Genomic DNA, 25717 nt, shown 5'->3' with positions numbered 1-25717 from the left:
TCATTTTGTTTTTCTTCAGCCATTCGGTGGTGGACTTGCTGGTGTGTTTAGGATCATTGTCCTGCTGCAGAACCCAAGTTCGTTTCAGCTTGAGTACACGAACAGATGGTCGGACATTCTCCTTCAGGATCTCTTGGTAGACAGCAGAATTCATAGTTCCTTTTATCACGGCAAGTCTTCCAGGTCCTGAAGCAGCAAAACAGCCCCAGACCATCACACTACCACCACCATATTTTACTGTTGGTATAATGTTCTTTTTATGAAATGCAGTGTTCCTTCTACGCCAGATATACTTGGACACACAACTTCCAAAGAGTTCCACTTTTGTCTCATCGGTCCACAGAATGTTGTCCCAAAAGTCTTGGGGATCATCAAGATGTGTTGTGGAGAAATTGAGACGAGCTTTGATGTTCTTTTTGCTCAGCAGTGGTTTTCTCCTTGGAACTCTGCCATGCAGGCCATTTTTGCCCAGTCTTTTCCTGATGGTGGAGGCATGAACGCTGACCTTAACTGAGGCAAGTGAGGCCTGCAGTTCCTTGGACGTTGTTGTGGGGTCTTTTGTGACCTCTTGGATGAGTCGTCGCTGCGCTCTTGGGGTAATTTTGGGCGGCCGGCCACTCCTGGGAAGGTTCACCACTGTTCCATGTCTTCGCCATTTGTGGATAATGGCTCTCACTGTGGTTCGCTGGATTCCCAAAGCTTTGGAAATGACTTTATAACCCTTTCCAGACTGATAGATCTCAATTACTTTCTTTCTCAATTGTTCCTGAATTTCTTTGGGTCTCGGCATGATGTGTAGCTTTTAAGGATCTTCTGGTGGACCTTACTGTGTCAAGCAGCTCCTATTTAAGTGATGCCTTGATTGTGAACAGGTGTGGCAATAATCAGGCCTGGGTGTGGCTAGAGAAATTGAACTCAGGTGTGGACAACCACAGTTATAGTATGTTTTAACAAGGGGGGCAATCACTTTTTCACACAGGGCCATGATGGTTTGGATTTTTTTTCACCTTTAATAATAAACACCTTCATTTACAAATTGCATTTTGTGTTTACTTGTGTTGTCCTTGACTATTGTTTAAATTGGTTTGATGTTCCGAAACACTTAAGTGTGACAAACATGCAAAGGAACAGGAAATGAGGAAGGGGGCAAACACTTTTTCACACCACTGTATGTGTGCCCTAGATTCAGGCTTTATGCAGACTTGTACAACTAGAGGGGAAGAGTTAATGAGCCCAGCTGAAGTAAGTGGGCTCATTAAGACCTCTACAAAAAACCCCAGCATGCTTAGGGAGATGCTCCATCCTGGAACCAGTTTTGTGTTGTATAGACTGGGGAGTGTGACACCTGTTCTGTGCGGTGAGTTAACGCCTGTGTGGCAAACCTCTACAAGAGAGACAGGGACTGGTGCAGCACAAGGCTGCACTCAGTTGTTAGACAGGGAATCTAAGTGTGTAATTAGAGGTCAAGCTGACCAGAATTTATTTTCATGTTTTATTTTTGTTTGGCTGTTATATGTTTCACTGCATGTAGCATAAATAAACCGCATCTTTTGTTTTTTTGCACCTACAACGCTGTCTGCTGTGCCTGATTTTGTGTTGTGAACCCATCCAGGGGGTCACACACACCAGCTGCCGAGCTAACCCCTCACAATACAAGACTCGACACCTAGTAATTACACATTGTGGCAGGCCCAAATGTGACAGTACAGCTTACTCCTGACCGAACGCATGGCCAAAAAGCAACTACGCCAGGATAGGTCCCTCTTTGAATTTGGAGATAAGAGCGGCCGCATTCTCTCCTTCTTAGCGAAACCACTCAATACCCCGAATGAAACTCAAAAAAACAAATGGAGAGGTGGTAGGGGAATCTCAGGAGATTCTAAACACATTTCTGAGTTTCTTCGAAACCCTGTACCAGACTCAGACTAACAAAAACTCACCAGGAACTAGCACTCTATATGCAGGACTTAACCCTCCTTTCCCTAGCTCAGGAAGATAGGGAAATTTTGGAACTACCAATATCGCTCGAAGAAATTACCAGCGCAATCTCCTCCTTCACACCTGGTAAATCACCTGGCCTAGATGGACTCCCAGCGGAGTGGTACCAACTACATAAAGAGAAATTAGCTCCAACTTTCCAAAAAGTTTTTATAGCAGCAGGGAAAGAGGGCATATTACCAGACTCTATGAGGGAGACCTTAATTGTAGTAATCCCCAAACCTGGAAAGGACCCACAGGAATGTGAGTCATATAGACCGATCTCTCTAATTAACTCGGACGTCAGAATACTGTAGGTTGAAGTCGGTGATCCTTAAATTAATTAATTCAGTTTAGACGGTAGATCTACCCATAAGAATTTATGCAGGCTCTATGTCAACCTGCAGATTCCACATGTGAATATGGGCAAACGAGTAATTGCATCTTTGGACACCAAAAAGGTGTTTGATTCCGTGGAATGGAATTATCTATTTGGCCTCTTAAGCAAAATGTCTTTTGGGCCAAAATGTACCTCCTAGGTTAGGCTACTATATAAAGACCCCCGAGCAAGCATCAGAGTGAATGGACTTATTTCTGACTCCTTTCGGATTCATATGGGAATGAGACAGGGGTGCCCCCGTCTCCTCTCCTATTTGCTCTGGCTATTGAGCCACTGGCAGCTAAGCTCAGAATTAATGACACTCTACAGGGATATCTGGTTGGGGACCTGGAGGAATGTGTATTTTTATACGCAGAAGACATGCTCCTATACTTACAAGACTCTGATGTGTCCTTAACCACAGCAGTCTCCCTGATTCGAGAATTCAGAGATTTGTCTGGCTTCCGAATCAATTGGACCAAGTCAGTACTTTTTCCTCTAGACCCCCACCCTGACCTAACCCTCCTAGCTCAATGCCCCCTGGCCATTGTAGAAAAGTTAAAATATCTAGGTAAAACAATCCAACTACCGGCAGACCCGTTCACTGAAGTTAATCTATGGCCTGTAATAAGAGCTTTTAGTGATAGAATACAGAAATGGAAAGATCTCCCACTTACGCTTTATGGTAGAGCCAATTTATTTAAAATTATTTTTCTTCCGAAATTCCTATATGTGCTTTCCAATGCCCCTACGTACATCCCAAATAAAATATTCAAACATATTAATTCCTTGCTGACATATTTCCCATGGGGTAATGGGGCAGCTAGAGTCTCTTTGGAGGTATTACAATTATCAATCCAAAGAGGGGGACTGGCAATACCTGACCTACGCTTATACTACTTAGCATCCCAATTGGTATGTATCCACTGGCGAATGTTCCCACAAGTAAACAATGCGGCAGTCACGGTGGAGGCAGCAACAGTAAGAAACTTTATTAAACTTATTTTTCAGAGGAAAGACCCCCATGGCAGAGGGTAATGAGATACTCAAGTCTGCTAAATGGATACTGGGGATCTGTATAAAACATATAATGGACACCCCTCTTCGCCACTCCCCTAATGCCCCCTTATGTTTCAACCCTCATCTTAAGGAATTTTTCTGTTTAGAGGATGGTTTCGAATGGGCCAAATTTGGACTCTCATATCTACATCAGCTATATGATAATGGGGAATTAAAATCCTTTGTACAGCTGAAAAGGGAACTAAATTTCCCAGATACATGGGAATACCAGTTCACAGACACATGAAACATGCTGCTTATGCTCAATTCGGAACTGGAATAGTATCGTTGGAAAATGCTAAACTAGTAAAAATTGCTTGCTGACCCAGAACATACCAAGAGAATATCCACATATTATAATGTGCTACTGCATAGGGTGAACCCTAGGTAAAAGAAACTCAGAGGAAAATGGGTGGAGATTATACCAGAAATCACAGAGGAACAATGGGAGGGAGTTCTTGCCTCCTACCTACAAGCTGATACAACTCAGATACTTGCATCAAATGTGTTATACCCCGCTACGGTTGTATAAAATGGGAAGCAAGGATAACCCCACTTGTCACAAATGCTTGACAGAAGTGGGCTCTTTTATACACATGGTATGGGAGTGTGACAGAATAAGGTCACGATGGTCTCAGGTAACCTAATTCATTGCTGATACGTTGGATATACCAAACATATGTAGTCCACTTCTTGGACTGTTAGGGGTTATAGAAGATGAGATTATGAGCAATAATATGAGAATGCTACTAAGACTGATGTTTTATTATGTAAGGAAGCTGATTGCACTTCACTGGATCAGAAGAGAGCATTTGACACTAAATGCTTGGAAGGGGTTAGTTAACGCTAACATTACCATGTATAAAATGACATATGAGTCCATGGGATCAACGAAAAAATGTAATAAAGTGTGGGGGAAATGGCTTAACTCTGAAAACACTCTACATAAGTTGTAATATATGACCAGGTTGGAGATGGAGCGATCTTGTGGGGAGTTAGGCGACAGCACACAGCACAAAGGTTTGCGGGGTGATATCCCCCGTTGGGACTATGAAGTACTATATGCACAAAATTGTCTTATCTATAGAAACATACGTTTTTCTTTTTGAATGTACTTCTGGTTCAAGTTGGTTTGGTTTTCGACAAAAAAAAAAGAAGCCGATTGTACAAAAAACATGACATGAAGGTGAAGAACAATCTTTATTGTATATGCAAGTGTTATTGATCTGGATATATTTTAACATGTATCTAACCTTGTTTAGTGCACCATGATAATACTATGTATGAACATTTGACAAATAAAAATCTTTAAAAAAAAAACTTGTGAAAAAGCCATCTGGAACCAGCCCAGCGCCTGGTATGCTTTGGGGCCCAGTTCGACATGGTGGAAAGCACCATCTCTCTCCCACTGGACAAGATCCCAATCATCCGAGAGAGAATCTCAAAGGCTCTGAGCTCCTCATGCCTAAAGGCCTCACAGTGCTTAAGAATTATTGGCACGATGGTCTCTATGACCTCCATGGTCAAATGGTCTCTGTAGGAGGTTACTCCCTTTTCAAACAGAGTTCCTCCAACAATGGAATTCAGGGGAAGTCAATCAGTCCATTCACATATGCTCAGTGATGAGGAACAGCCTCTTCTGGTGGCTCCAGCACAGAAATCTGCTCACCTGTCACTCCATTGCTCCTGTCTCATGGGTCACGGGCACGACCGATGCCAGCGGTGCTGGTTGGGGAGCCCTTTGCAGGTCACATCTTGCTCAAGGGAAATGGGATGCCCATCTTCACAACCCAGGCTCAAACATCCTGGAACTACGGGCAGCCTGGTTCGTCCTCCAATCTTTCACTCATCTCCTCAAAGGGGAGTCAGTTCTATTAAAAATGGACAACACCATAGAGGTCTCCTATGTGAAGAGGCAATGGAGCACCCAGAGCCCCACCCTTTTCCAGGAAGTCGAGTCCATCATGTCCTGGGCTCAGAAAAACTTGGCCAATATTTCAGCGGTCTTCTTCCTCAGAGTTCAGAACGTCCAAGTGGATTTCCTGTCTCGCACACAGTTAGACACCAATGAGTGGTGTCATCATGCGCAGACATTCGAATGGATTCTGTCCTTGGGAATCAATCCACTTATTTGCATCCCCCTACAACTTCAAGATCAAGAAATATTACACTTGGGGCCATTGCAGCCAGGCCTTTGGAGTGGATGCTCTTTCGGATGAATGGAACTTCAACAGGGCATACGCCTTTCCCCTGCTCCCGATCTTTAAGTTTCCTCAGAGACTCCAAGCGGAAGCGGTCAAAGAGGTGGTGATGGCACCTTACTAGACGAACAAGCCATGGTTTCCCCTCCTGAGTTAGCTCAGCTTCCAGGACCCAGTACCTCTTTCTCCCAGGCCGGACCTTCTCTCTCAAGGGCAGTTCTTGTCCGGCGATATGGAGATTGATGGTCTGGTTCTTGAGAGGGAAAGGCTGGAATCTCTCGGGTGCGCTTCAAGAATGATTACCACCCTCTTGAGATCGAGAAAGGCAAGCAACAATAAGGTTTATGGAAGAATATGGGCCAAGTTCATTGGATTCTCATCCTCTATGGGCAGATCGTTCAGAGATCCAGGAGTTCAGGATATCCATTCCTGAGTTTCCTCCAATCCGGCCTAGATCTGTCTCTATCCATCATCTCCCTAAGGGTCCAAGTCTTGGCCTGGTTGGCCTTCTCCAGAATATCATGGACCGTTCATCCTCTAATCCAGCAGTTCTTCCATGGGACGACAAGATTTTGGCCAAAATTGTTTCTGAGATCGGGTCATGAAGAACCATTTCTGACTTTCTTCTTGGTCCTCATCCCTATGCTCGGCTCAAACCCGAAAGTCACCTCAGTTTTCTATGAAGACCGATAAATTGTCCTACCTACATTTACTGCCCAGGGGTCCACCGAAGCTCATCCTCTGGATATAGGCGAATTACTGAGGGAATACCTGCAAGTTACTTCCTCCTAGAGAAGCTTTGACTACCTGTTTATCTTGCACTCTAGCAGTAACAAAGGGAAGTGAGCTTCAACCAGAACAGTTATGGCCTGGATCATCCAGTCCATTCAGGCTTATAGAGCTAAGGGCTTGGCTCCTCCAGAGGCAGTGACAGCACATTCCACCAGGGGTATAGCGGCTTTGTGGGAAGAAGCCCGGCATGTGGCTCCAGGCGTCATCTGCAAAGCGGCACATTACTGCATAGAGACTGGTTCTCTATCTTCTGTGAACTTTGGTTTAAGAATCCTGTCAGTTGATGGGTTAAATAAAATTTTCTTTGATGAGCATACCCACCAGTGTGGACTGGCTAGTTATTTCCCACACGTAAGTTGCCATGGAGTCTGTCAGGAAAACAGAAAATTTATTATCAATTACTTACCATAATTGTCCTATCCTGATGGACTCCATGGCAGACGGAGGTCCCACCCATTGGTCAAGAGTTGGCTAATTATGGAATGCAGTTTCTCGTGGTGAGCTCATATTTATGGGAGTGGGGTCCTATAGCATTGGCTAGGAGGCGGGGTTAACCCACATGTAGGCTGATAATTATTTGATAATACATTTTCTGTTTTTTTCCCTCAAGTCTTTGGTCAGAGGTGCAAGGATTTTTGTAAAGGAATCTCACGTTAATCAGCTCATAGAAAGATTCTGTTGACTCTATAAGACTCTATAAGAGATGAACAAATGCCGTCAAACAACTGAAACTGGAAAAATGACTCTTTGGGATAGCCTACCCTTAATAGCTTGATACAAGTCTTCAGAGAATTAAGGTGGTATTGGGAGACTGAATGCAAAGAATCTTTCTGGAAGGGTGAATTAGAACGTAGATGTGCAAAATTTGTTTGTGAGTCTAAAGTCTACAAACATTAAAAGATTAAAAAATAATTACCAACAACCAATGGGTGCAAACCTTGATGTGGAAGAGAACCTAGCCACAGCTTTGGAGGTATTAGATTGTCAAGAACTTTAGGATCCAGCCAAGGAACTAGACATAGACCGTCAAGAGGATTTAAAAGAGGACCCATGGGCCTCAAAGCTCTCTCTGGGTTCTCGGCCTTGTAGGTCTAGAAAAGAGGACTACTCTTGCCTCCAGAAGCGTTACTGATAATTTCATCAAGAGTAGCTCAAAAGAGTCTGTCCCCTATAAAGTAGAGCCTTAAAGGTACCTTGCTAAAGTCCCAGTCAGCATCCCAATGCTTTAAATAGAAAACTCTGCACATGACCACAGCGTATTGAGACAAGAGTTAAGGCAACATAACACAAACATTTCAGTACCTGGACCATTATCTCAATGACATGTTGTGGAGCATGTTTGAAATAAAAAAAAAATTAGATCATTTTGAAAGTCTTGGCTAAAACAGGTCAAAGTAGAATACATTTATCCTAGACAGAGTTTTTTTGCATGGTTGGGAACTGGGAACTAAGAAGGGGGGCTGTGAAGGGGACTGAGATGCAAGTAAGGGGGGCTGCAAAGGGGACTGAAGTGCAAGGAAGGGAGTCTGTGAAGGGGGAAGGGGGGCTGATGTAAAGATTGGAGGTCTCTGATGTAAGGTGGGGGTATGGTGATGTGAACGGGGACAGAGGACATTCAAGTAAAGGAGGCACTTTGACGTAAAGGAGAGATGTGATATGATCCCTTCACTGGCTTCCCCTACCCCACCGTATAAAATTCTAAATGCTAACCACAACATACAAGGCCATCCACAACATCGCCCCCAGCTACATCACCAACATCATCTGCAGATATCACCCAATTAGTCCCCTCCGCTCCTCCTAGGACCTCCTTCTCTCTAGCTCCCTTGTTACCTCCTCTCATGCTCATCTTCAGGACTCCTCCAGAGCCTCTCCCATCCTCTGGAATTCCCTGTCCCAGTATATCCGATCACTTATTCAGGGATGCCAATCACACATCCACCTAGTAACCCCATCAAATCATTCTCCGCATCTATTACCTTTTTGTACCACTGCCCCCTCCCTTTAGAATGTAAGATCTACGAGCAGGGCCCTCCTGTCCCTTCTGTATCGAACTGTTCTGTAATTGTGCTGTCCCCCCTCTACATTTTAAAGCTGGATTTGAATGCAAAGCCTAGCTGTGATGTAAAGCAGGCACTGTAATGTAAAGGGGTTGCATAGTAAATGGGGTTGCTGTGATGTAAAGGGGGCACTGTAATGTAAATGGGTGGTTTTGTGATGTAAAGAGGGGTTCTGGAATGGGGCTGCTGTGGTGTTATGGGGGTGAGAACTGATAACACTCATGTAAAAGGGGAAACTAATGTGAGGGGGAAGGGCTGTGATGTGTAGAAACCGAGTTATAGTACAAACATGAGACTCAGACCTCTGATGGATGAAAATTTTAATGGCCGGACCGGATTTTACATCAATACCTCTGCTCTATGGGGATGATAGACACCTTGTAAGGTACAAGATGGTTGGTTGGATCCACCACAGCGGGTTAACTAACTTATTTTATTTGGAAGATTCTTGACTAATGAACTTTGAATCCATTGAGGGAAAAATACCCAATTCAGGTGCTTTTAATCTTGTAAATAAAATAAATTAACAGCAGTTTATATGGAAACACCTAATGCTTATGTGTATAGTTGTCCAGACCAACCACCTTGCTAACAGATGGGTCAGATGAATCCTCCAATTTGACCATCTCCTATATAACCAGGATAAAGGCTGATATATTTTCTTTCTGTCTGGAAAGTGGGATCACTGACTTTGCCAGGCAAAGCACAGCATCTATCTTAGGAGAGACCATAAGAGGTAAGGGGCACATTTTTAAATCATTTCAGTCAGACTGTGCCACAATTTAAGCCAATTGTGAAATAGAAAAGGAAAATGTCTCAGTAGTGAAATGGCTATCTGCAGACATGCCTGATTACTTTGAGAACAGTGTTCAAGAGGACTTGCAGAGGTCAAATAGTTGAACCCCCTAAGCACTGTCAAACTTAAAGTCATAGACAGCAGAAAATGCTTCTTCTACAGAGAAGTGTTTTGGTGTGCATCCCTCGCGCTGTGTGTGCTCACAGGCTTTGGTGGATATTTAAAGCGTAACTCCACTTTTGTTGAGAAAAAAACATTTTCCTCTGGGTGATCTATGTACATATATGGATTACTATGGATTATAACAACCTTTGTTGCAGATTCCTACCTTTGAAGAAATCGCTCTGTTTCTCTGTGCTGCTGAGCTGAGTGAGTCTAATAGGAGTGGTTTCATAATTAACAATCAGCTATTGAACTTAATTTTTCACGGCTCATCATACGTGTTGTACGTCACCGCGTTCTTGTTGTTCGGAATTTCCGACAACATTTATGTGACCGTGTGTATTCAAGACAAGTTTGAGCCAACATCCTTCAGAAAAAAAATCCATAGTTTTGTTGTCAGAAAATCCGATTGTGTGTACAGGGCATATGATTCCTTTTGTTTGTGATTTACCTGTTACTAACCCAGACTGCCTTACCCTGGGTTATGTGTTTCCTGCCCTTCGTGTGATTCTACCTGCTCCTGATATTAGCACTTCCTTGACCTCATCCTTAAGGGTGCTTTGAAGGCTAAAATGTCACTTAAGCTGGCCATACACTAGTAAAATTGTGTTTAAAAAATGTTTGTTTTAGACCCCATACACACTATTAGATTTTCTGCAGATTTTTGTCTTCAGGTTTACCAAAACCATATAATATGAGGTCAAACCTCAAGAGTTTCAAATGCTCTGTAAATCAAGCAGGCCCTTGCACTTACATGGTTTTCAGTGACGGCTGGTGAAGTTTTAGGATGGGGGGGCTAGACCTGCCCCTCCTTTTTGACCCCTCCCACTTATAAGCCCCACCCCTTATATAATCCACCCACTCCGTCCCCTGTATTCCACTTGCTTCCACCCATAGTGTCAAGAGTATACAGCTCAGGACAGCTCATCACAGCTCATCACAGGACAGAGTATACAGCCCAGGCTCACAGCAGAGTATACAGCCCAGGCTCACAGCAGAGTATAAAGCCCAGAGATACAGCAGAACATACAGCCCAGAATCACAGCAGAGTATAGCATCTAGCATTGCTCACAAAGCCTGGTATATAGAATTTCTCTCAAAGCCCGGTATATATCATTTCTCACAAAGTCTGGTATATGGCAATTCTCACAAAGCCTGGTATATAGAATTTCTCACAAAGCCTGGTATATAGCATTTCTCATCGGTCTCCCCTTCTGCTTGAGTCTGTTGCATGGCTACTTAAAGTGTAAGTTGACATTACAGAAAAATCTGTAAGGTGAACTTACACAGGTCCCCCTCCCATTTGTGCCTACTAGTGCCTTCTCATCTGTGCCCACCAGTGCAGTCTCATCTGTGACCACCAGTGCTGTCTCATATATAGCTATATATACCCCACCTTCCTTCCTGTATATAGAGACCTTCCTCCATCATCACTGACTGCAGATATACATCATTTGTACTGTATACAGCTATATATACAGTAACAGGACAAATTATGTATATCTACAGTCAATGATGATGGAGCAAGGTCTCTATATAGTATAATATATAGTTTATTTCACATTTTTTGGTTTAGCACAGTGTTTTCTCCCTTTTTGCACATATTATTCTCCGGGCTGCACATTGTACTCCCCAGCACAGCCTGGACTTCAGGGGGAGACAGGTGCAGAGCTGAGTGACAGGGCAGTAGACCAATCGGCTTCCAGCTGCATTTGGGTAAAACAGCAGCCACCCAGCCACCCAGACCTCCTCAGGGGCAGGTCCGGGGGGGGCAACGGGCGATTGCCCCCTCCGAGAATTGCGGATGAGAATACGGCCGGCGGGTGACAGTGCGGTTCCATGGGTGACAGCATGGCCAGTTCCGTGGCAGGTTCCACGGGTGACAGTGCGCTGAGTGCAGGCGGCTCGGTTGGTGAGTGGACAGGTGAGAGGGGGAGCAGCTTGGCGGCTCAGTGTCTGAGGGCTGCTGGCCAATCAGGAAGCCAGTGGGCAGGGGAGTGGGGAGATGACATCATCTCTCACTGCCCTGCATCCCTGCAGTTCCGCCCTCACTGTGCGGGAAGCTGTGTGCAGCAGAGAGATTACATCATCTCTCTGCTGTCTAACTTCACTCTGGAACACAGCAAAAGACCACCTTAGCAGAAAAGTGACATAGTAGGTGACAATCCGCAATGTGTGGCAGGCGACGTGGCAAGTAACAATCCGCAATGTGTGGCAGGTAACGTGGCAAGTGACATTCCGTAATGTGTAGCAGGCGACATGGCGAGTGACGATCCATAATGTGTGGCAAGTGACAATCCGCAATGTGTGGCAGGTGACATTGCAAGTGATAATCTACAATGTTTGGCAGGTGACGTGGCAAGTGACAATCCGTAATATGTGGCAGGCAAAGTGACAATCCACAATGTGTGGAAAGTGACAATCCACAATGTGTGGCAGGTGATGTGGCAAGTGACAATCTGTAATGTGGGGCAGGCTATGTGGCAAGTGGAAATCCGCAATGTGTGGCAGGTGACGTGGCAAGTGACAATCCGCAGTGTGTGGCAAGTGACAATCCGTATTTGGTGACAAATGACGTGGCAAGTGACAATCCGCATTTGGTGGCAGGTGACACCCTCAGGGCTCCCACTGATTCTGCATTATGGTGAGTTGAACCATTTAATTTTATATTACAATGTAATAACAGAAATTATGCGCTTCAATCATCCTGACACCATAACAACCATGGTGCTGTAATTATTTTAGCGCCAATACCAGCCATTTCCCATATAAATTGCCCCCAAAAAAACATATTTTATAGCAGTGACTAGACTCTGGATCTGCGCCTGGACCTCCTGCTGGGAACTATGCAGACAGCAGTGTGGGAGAGACACATCGCTGTTCTCACTGACATGAGGGAGATGAATAAAACAAGTCACAGTCACACATGCAGCCCTATTTGTCAGCGGTGCTGTGAACTGATGCCGACACCTGCCCTGAGTTCTCTCACTGCTGGTTCAGGAAGTGCTGGTGCCGCCTCCTCCTCCCCAGGCTGTCTCTGGCTCTTTCTCTCTCTGCAGTCTTCACAGGAGCGTTCCGCCTACTCCATCCATCCATTCCCCCTGTCCTCAGAGACATCTCACATGTGGGCCCCTACTGAATGGTCACTGAGTCCGCCCCTGGTTCCCATGCACACGCACACACCCTTACTTTCAGTGTGCCAGAGTCACACATGAAGCCTATTTGCTGGCGGTTCTGTGAACTGATGCCAAGTGCCGACCCCTGCCCTGAGTTCTCTCACTGATGGATCAGGAAGTTCTGGTGCCACCAGGCTGTGTCTGGCTCTCTCTCTGCAGTCTGCACAGGACCAGCCTGCTTACTCCATCCATCCCCCCTGTACTCAGGCTCCAAGGAGCCTCTCATGTGCTCCTCTCTCTGAATCCACTGCACGCACGCACACGCACTACAGTTGACTCCTCCCCCTGTGACCAGGAAACCAGAGGTGATGTTAAAGCACCGCCCACTGTCCTCTCCTCTGGTGTCCTCCTGTCCCAGTCGACTCCACCCCCCATAGTACCGCCCACTGTTCTCTCCTCCAGTCCCGCCAATCCTAGCCACTACTAATAACATACTGACGAATCCCAGGAGAGGGGGAGTGTGTGCGGGTGCACAGCTTGCACCCTGCACATGCCCTAAACATGGGAAAATCAGCTTTCCAGCCTGCAATCAGCTGATTGCAGGCTGGGAAGCTTCCCATAGACCACCACATGTTTGGCACCTGGTTACTCTTAAAGTGACATTTTTTATTTTATTTTTATTTTTTTCAGCTTGGGGGGGCAGCACCCGAGCATCCTCTATAGACGGGCCGGCACTGATGGTTTTGGTAAATCTGAAGACAAATATCTGCAGAAAATCGAATAGTGTGTATGGGCTCTAAACATTCATTTGGTTTTATGATTATTAGTGGGGTCAAATCAATTCATTTTTGACCTCAGTGACATGAAATCTGAGGGAGCAGGATGGAAAACTTTCCTCAAATGAAAAAGCTGGGTATATACCTTTTAATTTTTTGCTGAATGAAAAAAAGGGGCACAAGTAAGGGGGATGGAGGAATCCTCTAGTCTGCAACATTGTATTCTGACAATCAGCTTCAGCTGCTGATCGATAAACATTTTCCAGTGTGGCCATTTGACAAAAATAAATCTAATAATTAACTTCTGGCAAACAGGGAGGGTCACACAAAGATTGAAAGTTGGCCAATCCCTGCTGAACTGGTCAAATTTTGATCCATCTATACAGTGATGGTAGTTCATTTGGGAAAGTCCATTCTCTCCAAATGTAAAATGTTACAAACTAAGTCATCTAATGTACTGAAGAAAATGTTTGTACTAATGTACGTATTAATGTTTGTTCTACTAGTTAATTAATGAAAATCTACTAGTTTATGGCCAGGTTTAGACTTCACACCTCAGATGAATACATGTTACTTGCCAGTGGTGAATCCTAAAAAGGAATCTGATTTGCGCTGGAAACCACTAAATCTGTGCACAAACAAGTGGGGTATTTATGGATGAATGACTACTGCACTGTCTTTGGGGGATACTGGCGACAGGCTGTGCACTAGTTGTCACTGCACTGAATCCACCGACATTGTGATTTGCCATGCACATGAAAACAACGCCCAATGCTACAGAATTAATCCCCAGGTTTGCAACTGTAGGCACAAGGCTGTCCTAAAAATACAACAAATATTTGAGAAAATTGGGAAAACCTGTGCTCATTAGATTAATAGAGAAACTTCCGAGATTATAGATATCCAACCTGAATCTACCAGTATGAGGAAAAGCCCCTTGAAAAGTCTGGATCCAGCAGAGCTGGAGAATAATACCCTGACTCTTTAGGATACTACGCTAAATTAAGCTTGTTTGGCACTAGTGAAGATATAGTCTGTATAAGGCTGTCCCCTTTACTTATTGACCAATTTTTCTGTAGGTGGCAATATAACCAATGGTACACAATCTACAGCACTGTGCCCCTCAGTGAATGATAGAAAAATGTTCTTGTTGCCTCGGTCATCTATTTTATTCCTAGTCCTAACAACCCTTCGCTGTTGGTTAACAAATGGTAATGGAATTATGATTTTTTACTATAGGCATTGCAACCACTTTTCTCTTAGTATTTTAGTTTAAGTGTTTTTTTTTTATGTAATAGTAAATTTTTATTTACCACCCTCTTGTTGTCGGTCCATATTAGAAATGCTTAATATTTTCATATTTGTCATCTCCACAATTCTTGTCTCATCATCAGGACTCAGAGGGGTGTGGTCTATAACCAGATCCTGCATTCTTTTGCAGTATTCCACAATTTTTGCAAGGCTTCCAGTGATCCCTGTGCTGCAGCTAATATTGAGCCTTAGACGCTCAGCACAGCAGCATATCTTTCCAAGGCATTTTATGTCATGCTTATTAAGCTGATCAAAGTTTTTCAGTGTGACCTCCAGAGTCTGCAGCGTTTGGGTCCAATCAAAGAACAACTTGACAACCTTTTCAGAAATGTATGCCTTTGGTTTATTCTCAATTAGTCCTCCTTCATTAGAGATGTCCTTTTTATCTATATTTGATGCAACACTATGTGAACCAAATAAATCTAACTTGACTAGTTGAAGGACACTTAAACAGCTTGGTAAGTATTCAAAAAAATCAATATGATGGGCGGCTATATTATATGTGTTAATGTGCAATGTTCTTCCAAAAAAGAGGAGTTCAAATTCCCTACTCAGTTCCGTTTTGGTTGCACTTTCATAAAAAAGGTTAATTCCAAAGTCCACAAATTCAGTGCTCTGATCACTTTTGTTATCTTTGCACACATTTCTAATGTGATTTATAACTCTCTGTGTAGCAGTTCTGGATGACCCACAGGTGTAAAAGAGCAGATTTTTGTACCTATTAGTGACATCATTTACTGTCTTTATATTGTTTAGGTAGCGTTCTCCTTGCTCAGCACTGGACATGTCTTCTGATGACAAAAGCTGAGCAAGTCTCTTTCCAGCAGTGTATTCTTGGAATGATGTATGAAAAAATCTGTATATAGGCTTGGGTTTTTGAGCCCCATACATATTTAAAAGTCCAGTTTTAAGCAGGATATCCTCTACAATACTGCCCAAATGTTCTTTTCTAAATTCAAATTTGTGGGCAAACAGTCCTTCAAGAGCCAGGTTTCCACAGAAGGTAATATTTTGTTCTATGATGCTTATCTCTACATCTCTCAACTTGTAATGACTCCTTTCAATCATCAAGTTGTATAGTGTACAGAAAAGAGTTGTTTGAGTGTTCATGTGAAATTCATACTCCCCCATTCGAAGAGCACAGGCTATGACTACAAAAAGCGGTGTCTTCATTAGATTTTTCATGAAATCTGTCTCATCTAACTGCTGCAATAGGGCCGTGGCTTCTTCTTCTTGTAAGACATTTGAAATAAGTTTTTTTGCACTTTCGATGGTAAAATCACTGGTTTCCACAATCAGAGAAGCACAATGTCTGACTTCTTTGAGAGATTCTGTTCTTGTGGTAACAATGGCAGTGCTGCCAAATTTATAGTTATGTTTTATAAGATCATCCACTTCTGCACAGCTCTCACAGCTGAATTCATCATAGCCATCCAATAAAAATAAAATATTTGGCCCAAGCTTCCAGATTTTATGCATGAACTCTTTTTTGTTCCAGTTAGAAGTAACAGGAAAAAGCTGGTCACACATTGTTTCATAAAGGTTTACACTCATACTACGCAAAGTGATAAAGAACACAAGCTTATATTGTTTAAGAGATTCACACTTTCCAGATGCCCAGAGATAAGCAATCCTCTTTAGTATTGTGGTTTTCCCTTTGCCAGCTTCTCCCTCGATGATGCATGGACTTTCAAGTATGTGTAGTAAATCCTCCAATGTAATTTGTTCCTTTCTCTGATTGAATGTATCTTTTTTCCACAACAAAGGATCAGTAAAAGTTGTTTCCAAATCAAATATGATGTCAATTTCTTTACCAAGTGGGAATATATTCTGAAAGAATTTGCTGTTATACAAGCGTTTTAAAAGACGTTCCAGATCTTCCAAATCTTCATCTGTTACTCTTCCAAAAACATCTAAAAAAGTAGACAGAAATTAATAGATAACGACGTTAAGGCAAATGTGTTTTTTATGTACTGGGTACAGATACTAAAATATTTCAGTGAAAACTTTAGTAAGAAATTGAAGGAGAAATGATTTTAAATATCGAAATTATATATATATATATATATATATATATATATATATATATATATATATATATATATGTATATATATTTTTTTTTTATTACTAAACACGCCCTTTTGTAATGTAATGTTATTGGTAAAGTACCTATTCAGATCATTTTAAGCTATTACAAGATTTTTAAAACTGTTGAAATTCAACTGGTTTTTTTTATATAAAATTATGGGGTCACAACTTGTACATAGAATGGCCTAGAAATCTAATTTTCTGTTTCTGTGATTGGCCATTGACTTTGGAGACTCCTGGAAGTCTCCAAAGTCAACCAGACAACATTTTACCAGCATCCTCTAGGTGCTACTTTAAAGTTTCCTGAGTAATCCTTTTATGCTGTCTGATTAAGTATGTTAGCCCAACAAGCTGAAACATTACCCAACAGGAAAGAAATAAATAAGAATATACAATGATGTTTTCTAATGTCCCTGCAGCTTTTATGGTATGCCATGAGATGGTTGCTTTTCTCTACTTAAAGTGGAGTTCCACCCAAAAAAATAGCTTTTCTGGTTCCTCCCCCTCCTCCACTGTCACATTTGGCACCTTTCAAGGGGGAGGGGGGAGCAAATACCTGTCTAATACAGGTATTTTGCTCCCACTTACGGACATAGATACTCTTGCCACCCACGGGTATCTACGCCACTTACCGCACCCCCGCTGTATTCTCTGAGACACCCGGGTCCCAGAAAACAGCAGGGACCAGTGGGATAGAGCAGTGTGAGTCGCAGGAAGTGAAGCTGCAAGACTTCACTTCCTGATTCCCTTACCGAGGATGGCGGCAAGAGCACCCAACAGCCTAGGGACAGATTGGCTTCAGGTGAGGACATTGCGGGTGCCCTGGACAGGTACGTTTCCATATTTTAAAAGTCAGCAGATGCAGTATTTGTAAAAAGAAAAACAACAAAAAACTCCGCTTTAAACATTAATTTAATGTGCTCATCCGCCAATTTCTCACTCCTACTGCCATATTTTGACAATTTTAAATGTTGCCATAGGCGTATGAATGTTAAAGTAGAACTGTGGCCAAGTTATGGACATTCAAATATTTACATATTCTTAACAAGCAGTAAACAAGCTTTAAAGCGATACTAAAGGGTGAATACTTACCTACTTGTCAAACGGACCCTCTATGACACTAGAATGTTCTTCTGAATGTTGGTCTTCTTATGGCCTCTTAATTGGCCAGTGGGGGATGATGAAGCATGCACAGGAGCTAGTCATCCCAGCACTCATAGATAGGCCCTGCACTGTAAGCTGTGCATGTGCAGCTCAATTTACTGTGCCAGTGAACAGCAGGCAGGTAGGTGCATTTTATGTCAGAAAATGTCTGTAGGTGCATTGCTTGCCGCCCCCTCGGAAATATACCACCAGCCACCACTAAGTTAAGTTATTTAAATCCTTGCACTTTTCTCTCTGTCCACTTCTTGTGCACCTGATCTGTGCTGACAAAAGAAATTAGAGAGAAACTTTGGGAATTATTTGCTTCACATTGGCTCCAGATACAGAGTTCCTTTAAAGGCATGTTTATTGAATGCTTGTAAAGAATAGGCAAATTTATGATGTCCACAGATGGATCACAGTTCTACTTTTGAGTACCTGATTTAAACTTTCCAAGTACAAAAGAGACAACAAATGTGGACTGCATAATATATATAAATAAATATATGGACTGCATGTACTTCTTATTTCTTATTCTTAAACAAAATGTAGTACAAATAGATGTAAAACATTTTTAAAAAAAGGTTATAAAGGTTTTACATCTATTTGTACTACATTTTGTTTTTCATTTGTTTTGTATACTACATAAAAAAATCTGCGTGCCGCTAAAGTGTTCGGGTTTGGCTTGAAAAAAAGGAGGCAACCCTAGATCCGTAGGAACGCTAATCTGGTTCACACTCATATAGCCACTCCGACTTCCAGTATATAATCTCTCAGAGGAAGCAAAACATGCTCCACATAGTGTAAAAACTTTTAAAACCCAACTTTAATAAAAAGTGTTACTGGGAGTAAAGATGACCAAAAGTTAGAGGGATTTTTAAACTAGGCGACGGGGGGGGGGGCGGTAGGGCCCAGAGGTAGAGATAGTCAGCACGGAACATATTCCAGAGGGTAGTATTGGGGGCATTAGTGGAAGGTTGACTAAAGCACATAAACCCAAGGTAAGTATAGTAACAAGTCCTAGTTGCAATCTCTGAACACCCAATAAGAGGATAGTATGTGAATGGTCTAAACTATGTGGCATATTTACCAATGCCAGGAGCCTGGCGGGCAAGATGGGTGAACTAGAGATACTGTTGTATGAGAAGGATTTGTATTTTGTGGGAATTTCAGAGACCTGCTTCAACAGCCCTCATGATTGGCTGGCAACCATTCAAGGGTATACCCTTTATCGCAGGGATAGAGAGGGTAAAAAAAGAGGAGGGGTATGCCTATATATCGAGAATAATGTACAAGTGAATGTGAGAGATGATATCACTAAGGGAGCTAGGGAGGAGGTGGAATCCTTATAGGTAGAACTCCAAAGAGATGAAGCTAAGGGGAAAATAATACTGGGAGTATGCTATAGGCCCCCTAACGTGAGGGAAGAGGGGGAGGCAGACCAACTATCACAATTTGGATTAGCAGCAAAACACATGGTATTTTGTTACCATACTGTCAGGAAAGACATCTGCATAGTACAGCTGCCGTTTCCAGTTGTGTGCAGGTGCCAACAAAGAACGAGCAGAACAGTTATGGGCACATTTGCAAATGCGACCATGCATTTGTGTGCGTGTGCCTGTCTCCAAGACTGGCGCCAAATGGCCTATTTAAACAGACTTTCAGTGCTGGCTAATGGCTGCTTGGTCTAGTGTTTGTGTATATTCTTGATTCCTGTGTTTGACTTCTGATCCTGATCTGGCTTAGTCCTGACTATTCTTGTCTGCTACCTGCTCTGACGCCTGGCTTTATCCCGGATTCTGTCTCTACCTGCTGCTCTTGTTTATCCTGCATCTGTTGCCAACCTTGCCTCTGACCCGAGTACGCTACTGCCTACCATATATGCCTGATGTGCCCACCCGTTATCAATCAGGCTCGCCTGACCCTGCTTCCAGCTCCTCCAGCCTGCTGCAGGTCCTTCAGTCCAGCTCAGCATCTTCAGGTCCTTGGTTCCTGTTCGTGCATCCACAGTCTGTTATCAGTCAAGCCTGCCAGCCTGTCTGCTGTCTCATCATCAGTGGTCCTCGAGTGAAACTGTACGAGAGGCCTTCCTCTGCACATCAGGCTCACCGATGAGGTATGTGACACATATGTTTTGGTGATGGTGAATGAGTGCAAAAGCAAAGGGTGTGGTAGTGCCATTAAAAATTAAAGGCACCACTGCACAACTGCAAAAGGGCTGTGTGTTTTTTGTGCACTGCAGGAATGCACACAAATTTGCGCACATTCCTGCAACACAAAAATGTCCACCTAGAACAGGGGTAATAAACTCAAATTTGTCATGGTTATGCAGTAATGTTTGTCTGTCAGCTTACCTCTCCATGTGTTCAGATTAAGAGGTCAGTCACTCTCACCTGGCTGCTTAACCACTTGCCGACCACTGTCAGCACATACACGTCGGCAGAATGGCACAGCTGGGCAAAGTAACGTACCCGTATGTTACTTTGAATTTCCTGTGGTGCACATGCGCGCACGCCTGCCGCAAGCTCCGTGATCGTGCCTATGGGACCTGCAGACTTGATCGCCACTGGGATACCCATGATCGTGTCATGGAGCTGAAGAACGGGGAGATGCCGATGTAAACAGAATCTCCCCATTCTGCCTAGTGACAGGACATTGATCGTCTGCTTCCTGTCATCGGGACCAACGATCAGTGTTATGTCACTGCTAGCCCATCCCCCGGAAAATTAGAATCACTGCCCAGGACACACTTAACCCCTCCCTGCCCCTAGTGGTTAACCCCTTCACTGCCAGTGACATTTTTACAGTAATCAATGCAATTTTGTAGCAGTGATCGCTGTATTAATGCCAATGGTCCCAAAAATGTGTCAAAATTGTCTGATGTGTCCGCAATAATGTCCCAGTCACGATAAAAATTGCTGATCGCCGCCATTACTAGTAAAAAAAAGAATTATTAATAAAAATGCCATAAAACGATCCCCTATTTTGTAGACGCTATAACTTTTGCGCAAACCAATCAATAAACGCTTATTGCGATTTTTTTTTACCAAATATATGTAGAAGAATGCGTATCGGTCATATGCGCACTTCATGATTGGGTAGCACACCTTGCTTCCCCCCTTCTTACATTCCCTCCCCCCTTTATACCCCATACTTGATTTACCCCCCTTTCTTCTCTTCGTCCCTCTGTTCTTCCTTCTCCATTGCTTCACCTATCCCCCCCGTACACTGGAAGTGGTATAGATAGGGATACCTAGTTAGTTGAAAAGAAACTGGGAAGTGAGACCACAAGATGATTTGAAGCCCCACATACTGCTGTTTATTCTTCTTGGCGATAATGCTAGCAGGGTATTGATGTTGTATTTCAGATACTGCCTCACTATCTGTAAACTATGTGGAAAGTTTGTATTCTGTTGGTCTGTGTGGACCCATTTCCTGATATAAATAAAAAAAAAAAAAAAGAAGAATGCGTATCGGCCTAAACTGTGGAAAAAAAATGTTTTTATATATATTTTTGGGGGATATTAATTATAGCAAAAAGTAAAAAATTATGGGTTTTTTTTTCAAAATTGTCGCTATTTTTTTGTTTATAGCACAAAAAATAAAAACCACAGAGATGATCAAATACCACCAAAAGAAAGCTCTATTTGAGGGAAATAAAGAACAGCAATTTTGTTTGGGAGCCAGGTCACACGACCATGCAATTGTCAGTTAAAGCAACGCAATGCCGAATCGCAAAAAGTACTCTGATCAGGAAGGGGGTAAGTACTTCTGGGGCTGAAGTGGTTAAGTAATCTATCCTCAAAGCATGGCTCCACCCCAGCCCCTATTAGGGAACTCTATATTAACCTGTGCACTGCAAGCCAGCTCTGCTGATCATTATTGTGTGATTTGGCTTCTGTGTGCTTCAAAGTTGTCAGAAAATCCGATAGTTCAGAACGAGGAGATGTTATACACATACGATGGGACTACGTAGAGGCAAGTAGCCAATAGCTTTCGTCTCAAAAAAAATTCTAAGCATGCGTGCCACTTTGTGTGTCGGAATTCACTACACACAATCGCAAAATGTCTGATCGGATTTTGTTGTGGGAAAATTTTAGATCCAGCTCTCAAACTTTTTCCATCAGAAATTCCGACAGAAAAAGTCAGATAGAGCCCACACACGATCGGATTTTCCGACAACATAATCCGATCGGACTTTTTCCGTTGGATTTTCCGACAGTATTTATGGGGCATTAGACTCCGTGCCCTGGGGAATATTATGCTCTAGCTCCCAGTGGGATCCATGTTGGTGCTCCAGTGGACCTGCCTTCCTGTACCACCCAGAGCTCCATCCACAGCAGTCAGACGTAGGGTCCACTACCTTAGTGGTGCACTCCTGACTCCAACAGTGTGCATCTGTCACCTGGACTCAGGTGACCTGACAAAATTCAAGGAGGTCCAATTGCTAAAATTTTCTTCCAGCTGAGGTCCAAATTGCTTTGTAATATAACATAAAAGTAGGCAAATCACATCCATATTTCAATTAAAAGAAAATAGAACAAGGTTACATAAGGTGTGCCCATCAGAGTCCCCCTTACATTTGGTGTCCCCATAAGAGTGTCCCCCTTACATCAAGGGTCCCCATCAGAGTGCCCCCCTTACATCTGGTGTCTCCATCAGAATTCCCCCCTTAAATCTGCTGTCTCCATCAGAGTGCCCCCTACATCTGGTGTCCCCATCAGAGTGCCCCCTTAAAGCTGGTGTCTCAAGTAGAGTATCCCCTTTTACATCTGGTGTCCGAATCAGAGTGCCCCCTACATCTGGTGTACCCATCAGAGCTCCCCCTTACATCAGTTGTGCCCACCATAGCTCCTTCTTACATCAGGTGTGCCCACCAGAGCTCCTTCTTACATCAGGTGTACCCACCAGAGCTCACTCTTACATTAGGTAAGCCCACTAGAGCCCTCCTTACATCAGGTGTGCCCATTAGAGCTCCCCCTACATCAGATGTGTCCACCAAAGCTCCTTCTTACATTAGGTGTGCCCACCAGAGCTCCCTCTTACATCAGGTATGCCCCCCAGAGCTCCCCTTACATCAGGTGTGCTCACCAGAGCTCCCTCTTATATCAGGTGTGCCAACCAGAGCTCCCCCTTATATCAGCTGTGCTCACCAGAGCTCCCCCTTATATCAGCTGTGCCTACCAAAGCTTCCCTTTACATCAGGTGTGCCCACCAGAGCTCCCGCTTAAATCAGGTGTGCCTACCAGAGCTCTGCCTTACATCAGGTTTGCCCACCAGAGATCTCCCTCTCCCCCTGTACTCACTGGCCACTAACTGCAAAGAAACTCATTATTTCTCTCTCCAGTCTCACACACTCTGTCTTCATTCTTTGGCAGTGCTGCTGAGACTGAGACTTCAGTCTTTGCCTGCTCTCTACTGCCCCTGTAGGCTGGAGGGAGGAGAACACCTAATCCTCTCTCCAGGTATGAGTCACGGTCCAGTGTAAATAATGTGTCTGGTTTTCTGGGGGGCTGAAAACCGTACACATGATTCAAATCCTGGACTGTCAGGGTGAATCTCGGACAGGTGGGAACCCTATATGAATTCCAGGTGCTTGGTGGCTGGATCAATTTGGATACAGTGGTGATCTAATCAAGATATTCTGAATATAACTGTTTTTCTACCTCTCTTTTTATAGAGGTTTAAAATGAGCTGGTAAGCATACATTCGTCCCTAACAGTGGTGGCACTCACATGAATCTTCTTTGAAAGCAATTACTGTGGTAGATGTAATTCACATAATCAGAGTGTATGGTTTTACACTATATGAACTTTATTGTTTTGATGTTTTTGTTGTTGCTCACTAGAGTATTAGTATTAGCTTGTGACTCAAGTATTAAACCCTTTGCGCCTAAGAGAAAAACAAATCTAAATGCTTAAGCATAATTTTAAAACTTTGACAGGTGTTAGGAAAACTGTACATATTTATTTTACACACTTTTTTTTTTTGTGAAAGGAGAGAGAGAGAGATACGATACATGTCTCTCCCATTCACAGAGGAAAAAAAACAGGCCTGGGCTTCACGTGACTGATCACTGTGATAGGCAACCAGAGACTATCACAGCCATCAGGTGACCTGGAATCAGGAGAGTCGGGTCCTGATCGTTAGTACGGGGGCCGTGGGGCTCTCCGCGAGACTCTGGTCTCTGTGCTGGGAGCGCGCCATAGGGCTGCATATTTGCGTATAGTTGGCACGAAGGGGTTATTTATGCCATTAGTGCAGCAGGTATATTTATAAGGCAGCAGAATTGCATTTTATCTTGCATTAGCCATTTGCGATTATTCTATATGAAAAACAAAACAAAAACCTATGAATCCGGGTCCAAACAATATTTCTAGAAAAACCATACTCACTTTTTCCCATTAAACTGTGAAATAAAAATCTATCTTTATTTTCAAGGGACTGAAGGAAATATCTACAAGACTCTTCTCCTTTATTAAGAATAGATGTAACCAATCTTCTTGCAACTTCTTGAGCGACTTGGTCAGAAAGGATATAATTCATCTCTTCCAAGGTGAAAATTTCTGTCGCATACAGGTCACATACAATTTGCTTGGAAATTGTTTTGCTTATTCTGTCTGTCAGGCCACAAAATACGGATCGAATAATATCCACTTAAACATAAAAAAAAAAGTATTAGTTAGTTTGGAGCAATAAAATAAAACATAAACAAGTTATTTACAGTTTCTTTCTGCCCCCTTATTTCCAGCTTCTTTGAGATGCCCCTGGGAAGGTCTGAATTTTAAGGGAGACATTGCCACATTTCTAGCATTTGCAGTCTATATCTGCACTGAAGTGCATAGGCTTAAAAATCCTGTTAAGTGCATGCATGGGATACCCTTGTATGTGTTATCATTAGCAGAAGTAGAACATGGTGCAAGTAAAGACTGCAGCGGGAGACAAATAGTGCATCAAGGGTTAAATGGGAGAAAATGCATTTCAGCTTACCGTTCCTTAGATGTGGTTGCTGCATGTTTTCTTATTCATATTTTCTTATTTTGCAAAAGTACAGAAAAATATAGTTCTCTCGGATCCTGATAGAAATCCAGGATTCTTGTCATTTCTGGTACACTGAACTGAAAACTCTATATTCCAATACAACTCGCCCTTGGGGGAAGGTGAAACTCTAACCAATAGGCTTGTGCAATTCGTTTCGTAACTAATAGAAATTTGGCCGAATTTTGCATCTTTCGGACATTCGGATGCATCCGAATGTCCGAATAAACGAATAACAACGAATAGGAAAGAAATATAACGAATTAATTCGAATGAATTCGGTAATTCTTTAAAGATCTAATGAAACAAAAGGTCAGCTCAAAGTAAATCTTATAGTCCAATCAGCTAATTAATTTTGTGCCGGAGGATGGATTACTGGCAAAGTACATTCCTGAGAACTGAGTTAGAAGGGTGTTATATTGTATTTGAGCCGAGGAGAAGAGACGTTGTCATTGTGTGTGTTAAAAGATTCAATAAACAAACGACTTTCCAAACTACGAATCATTATCACCAATGTCTATACATACATAAATAGCGAATTTCAACGAATACGAACAAATGAATTCGACACTCTACGAATAATAACGAATTATCCGAAAACGTATTAACGTAACATAGCGAATATAACAGAACGAAATTATGTATTTTACGAATGACAACGAACCGAAACTAAACGAAATTTTCCGTTGTGCACAAGTCTACTAACCAATACTAATATGGTAGGCAAACATATAAAACATATACTAAACAAATAAATACAGAGCAAATAATAATTTCTCTTGCAGCGCTCTACAACATTTAAAAGAGAAATGTTAATA

General features: G+C 42.9%; 1 protein-coding gene across 2 annotated transcripts in view; it reads right to left on the bottom strand.

Moving 5' to 3' along the window:
- Positions 1-25717, bottom strand: part of NLRC4 (NLR family CARD domain containing 4) — a 233064-nt gene that overhangs the window by 145518 nt on the left and 61829 nt on the right. For both annotated transcript variants that reach the window (XM_077486500.1, XM_077486501.1), the window contains 2 exons: positions 24257-24517; positions 14632-16542 (listed from right to left, as the gene is read on the bottom strand). In XM_077486500.1, coding sequence (XP_077342626.1) covers positions 14632-16542; positions 24257-24517 — 2172 coding nt within the window. The remainder of the gene's footprint in view (positions 1-14631; positions 16543-24256; positions 24518-25717) is intronic.

Source organism: Lithobates pipiens, unplaced genomic scaffold (assembly GCF_037356315.1).
Source record: "Lithobates pipiens isolate NorthernLeopardFrog02 unplaced genomic scaffold, aLitPip1_a1.2 Scaffold_18, whole genome shotgun sequence".
NCBI classification, from domain to species: domain Eukaryota; kingdom Metazoa; phylum Chordata; class Amphibia; order Anura; family Ranidae; genus Lithobates; species Lithobates pipiens.
Note: the sequence above shows the minus strand (reverse complement) of the source record. Positions and strands in the feature narration are given on the sequence as shown.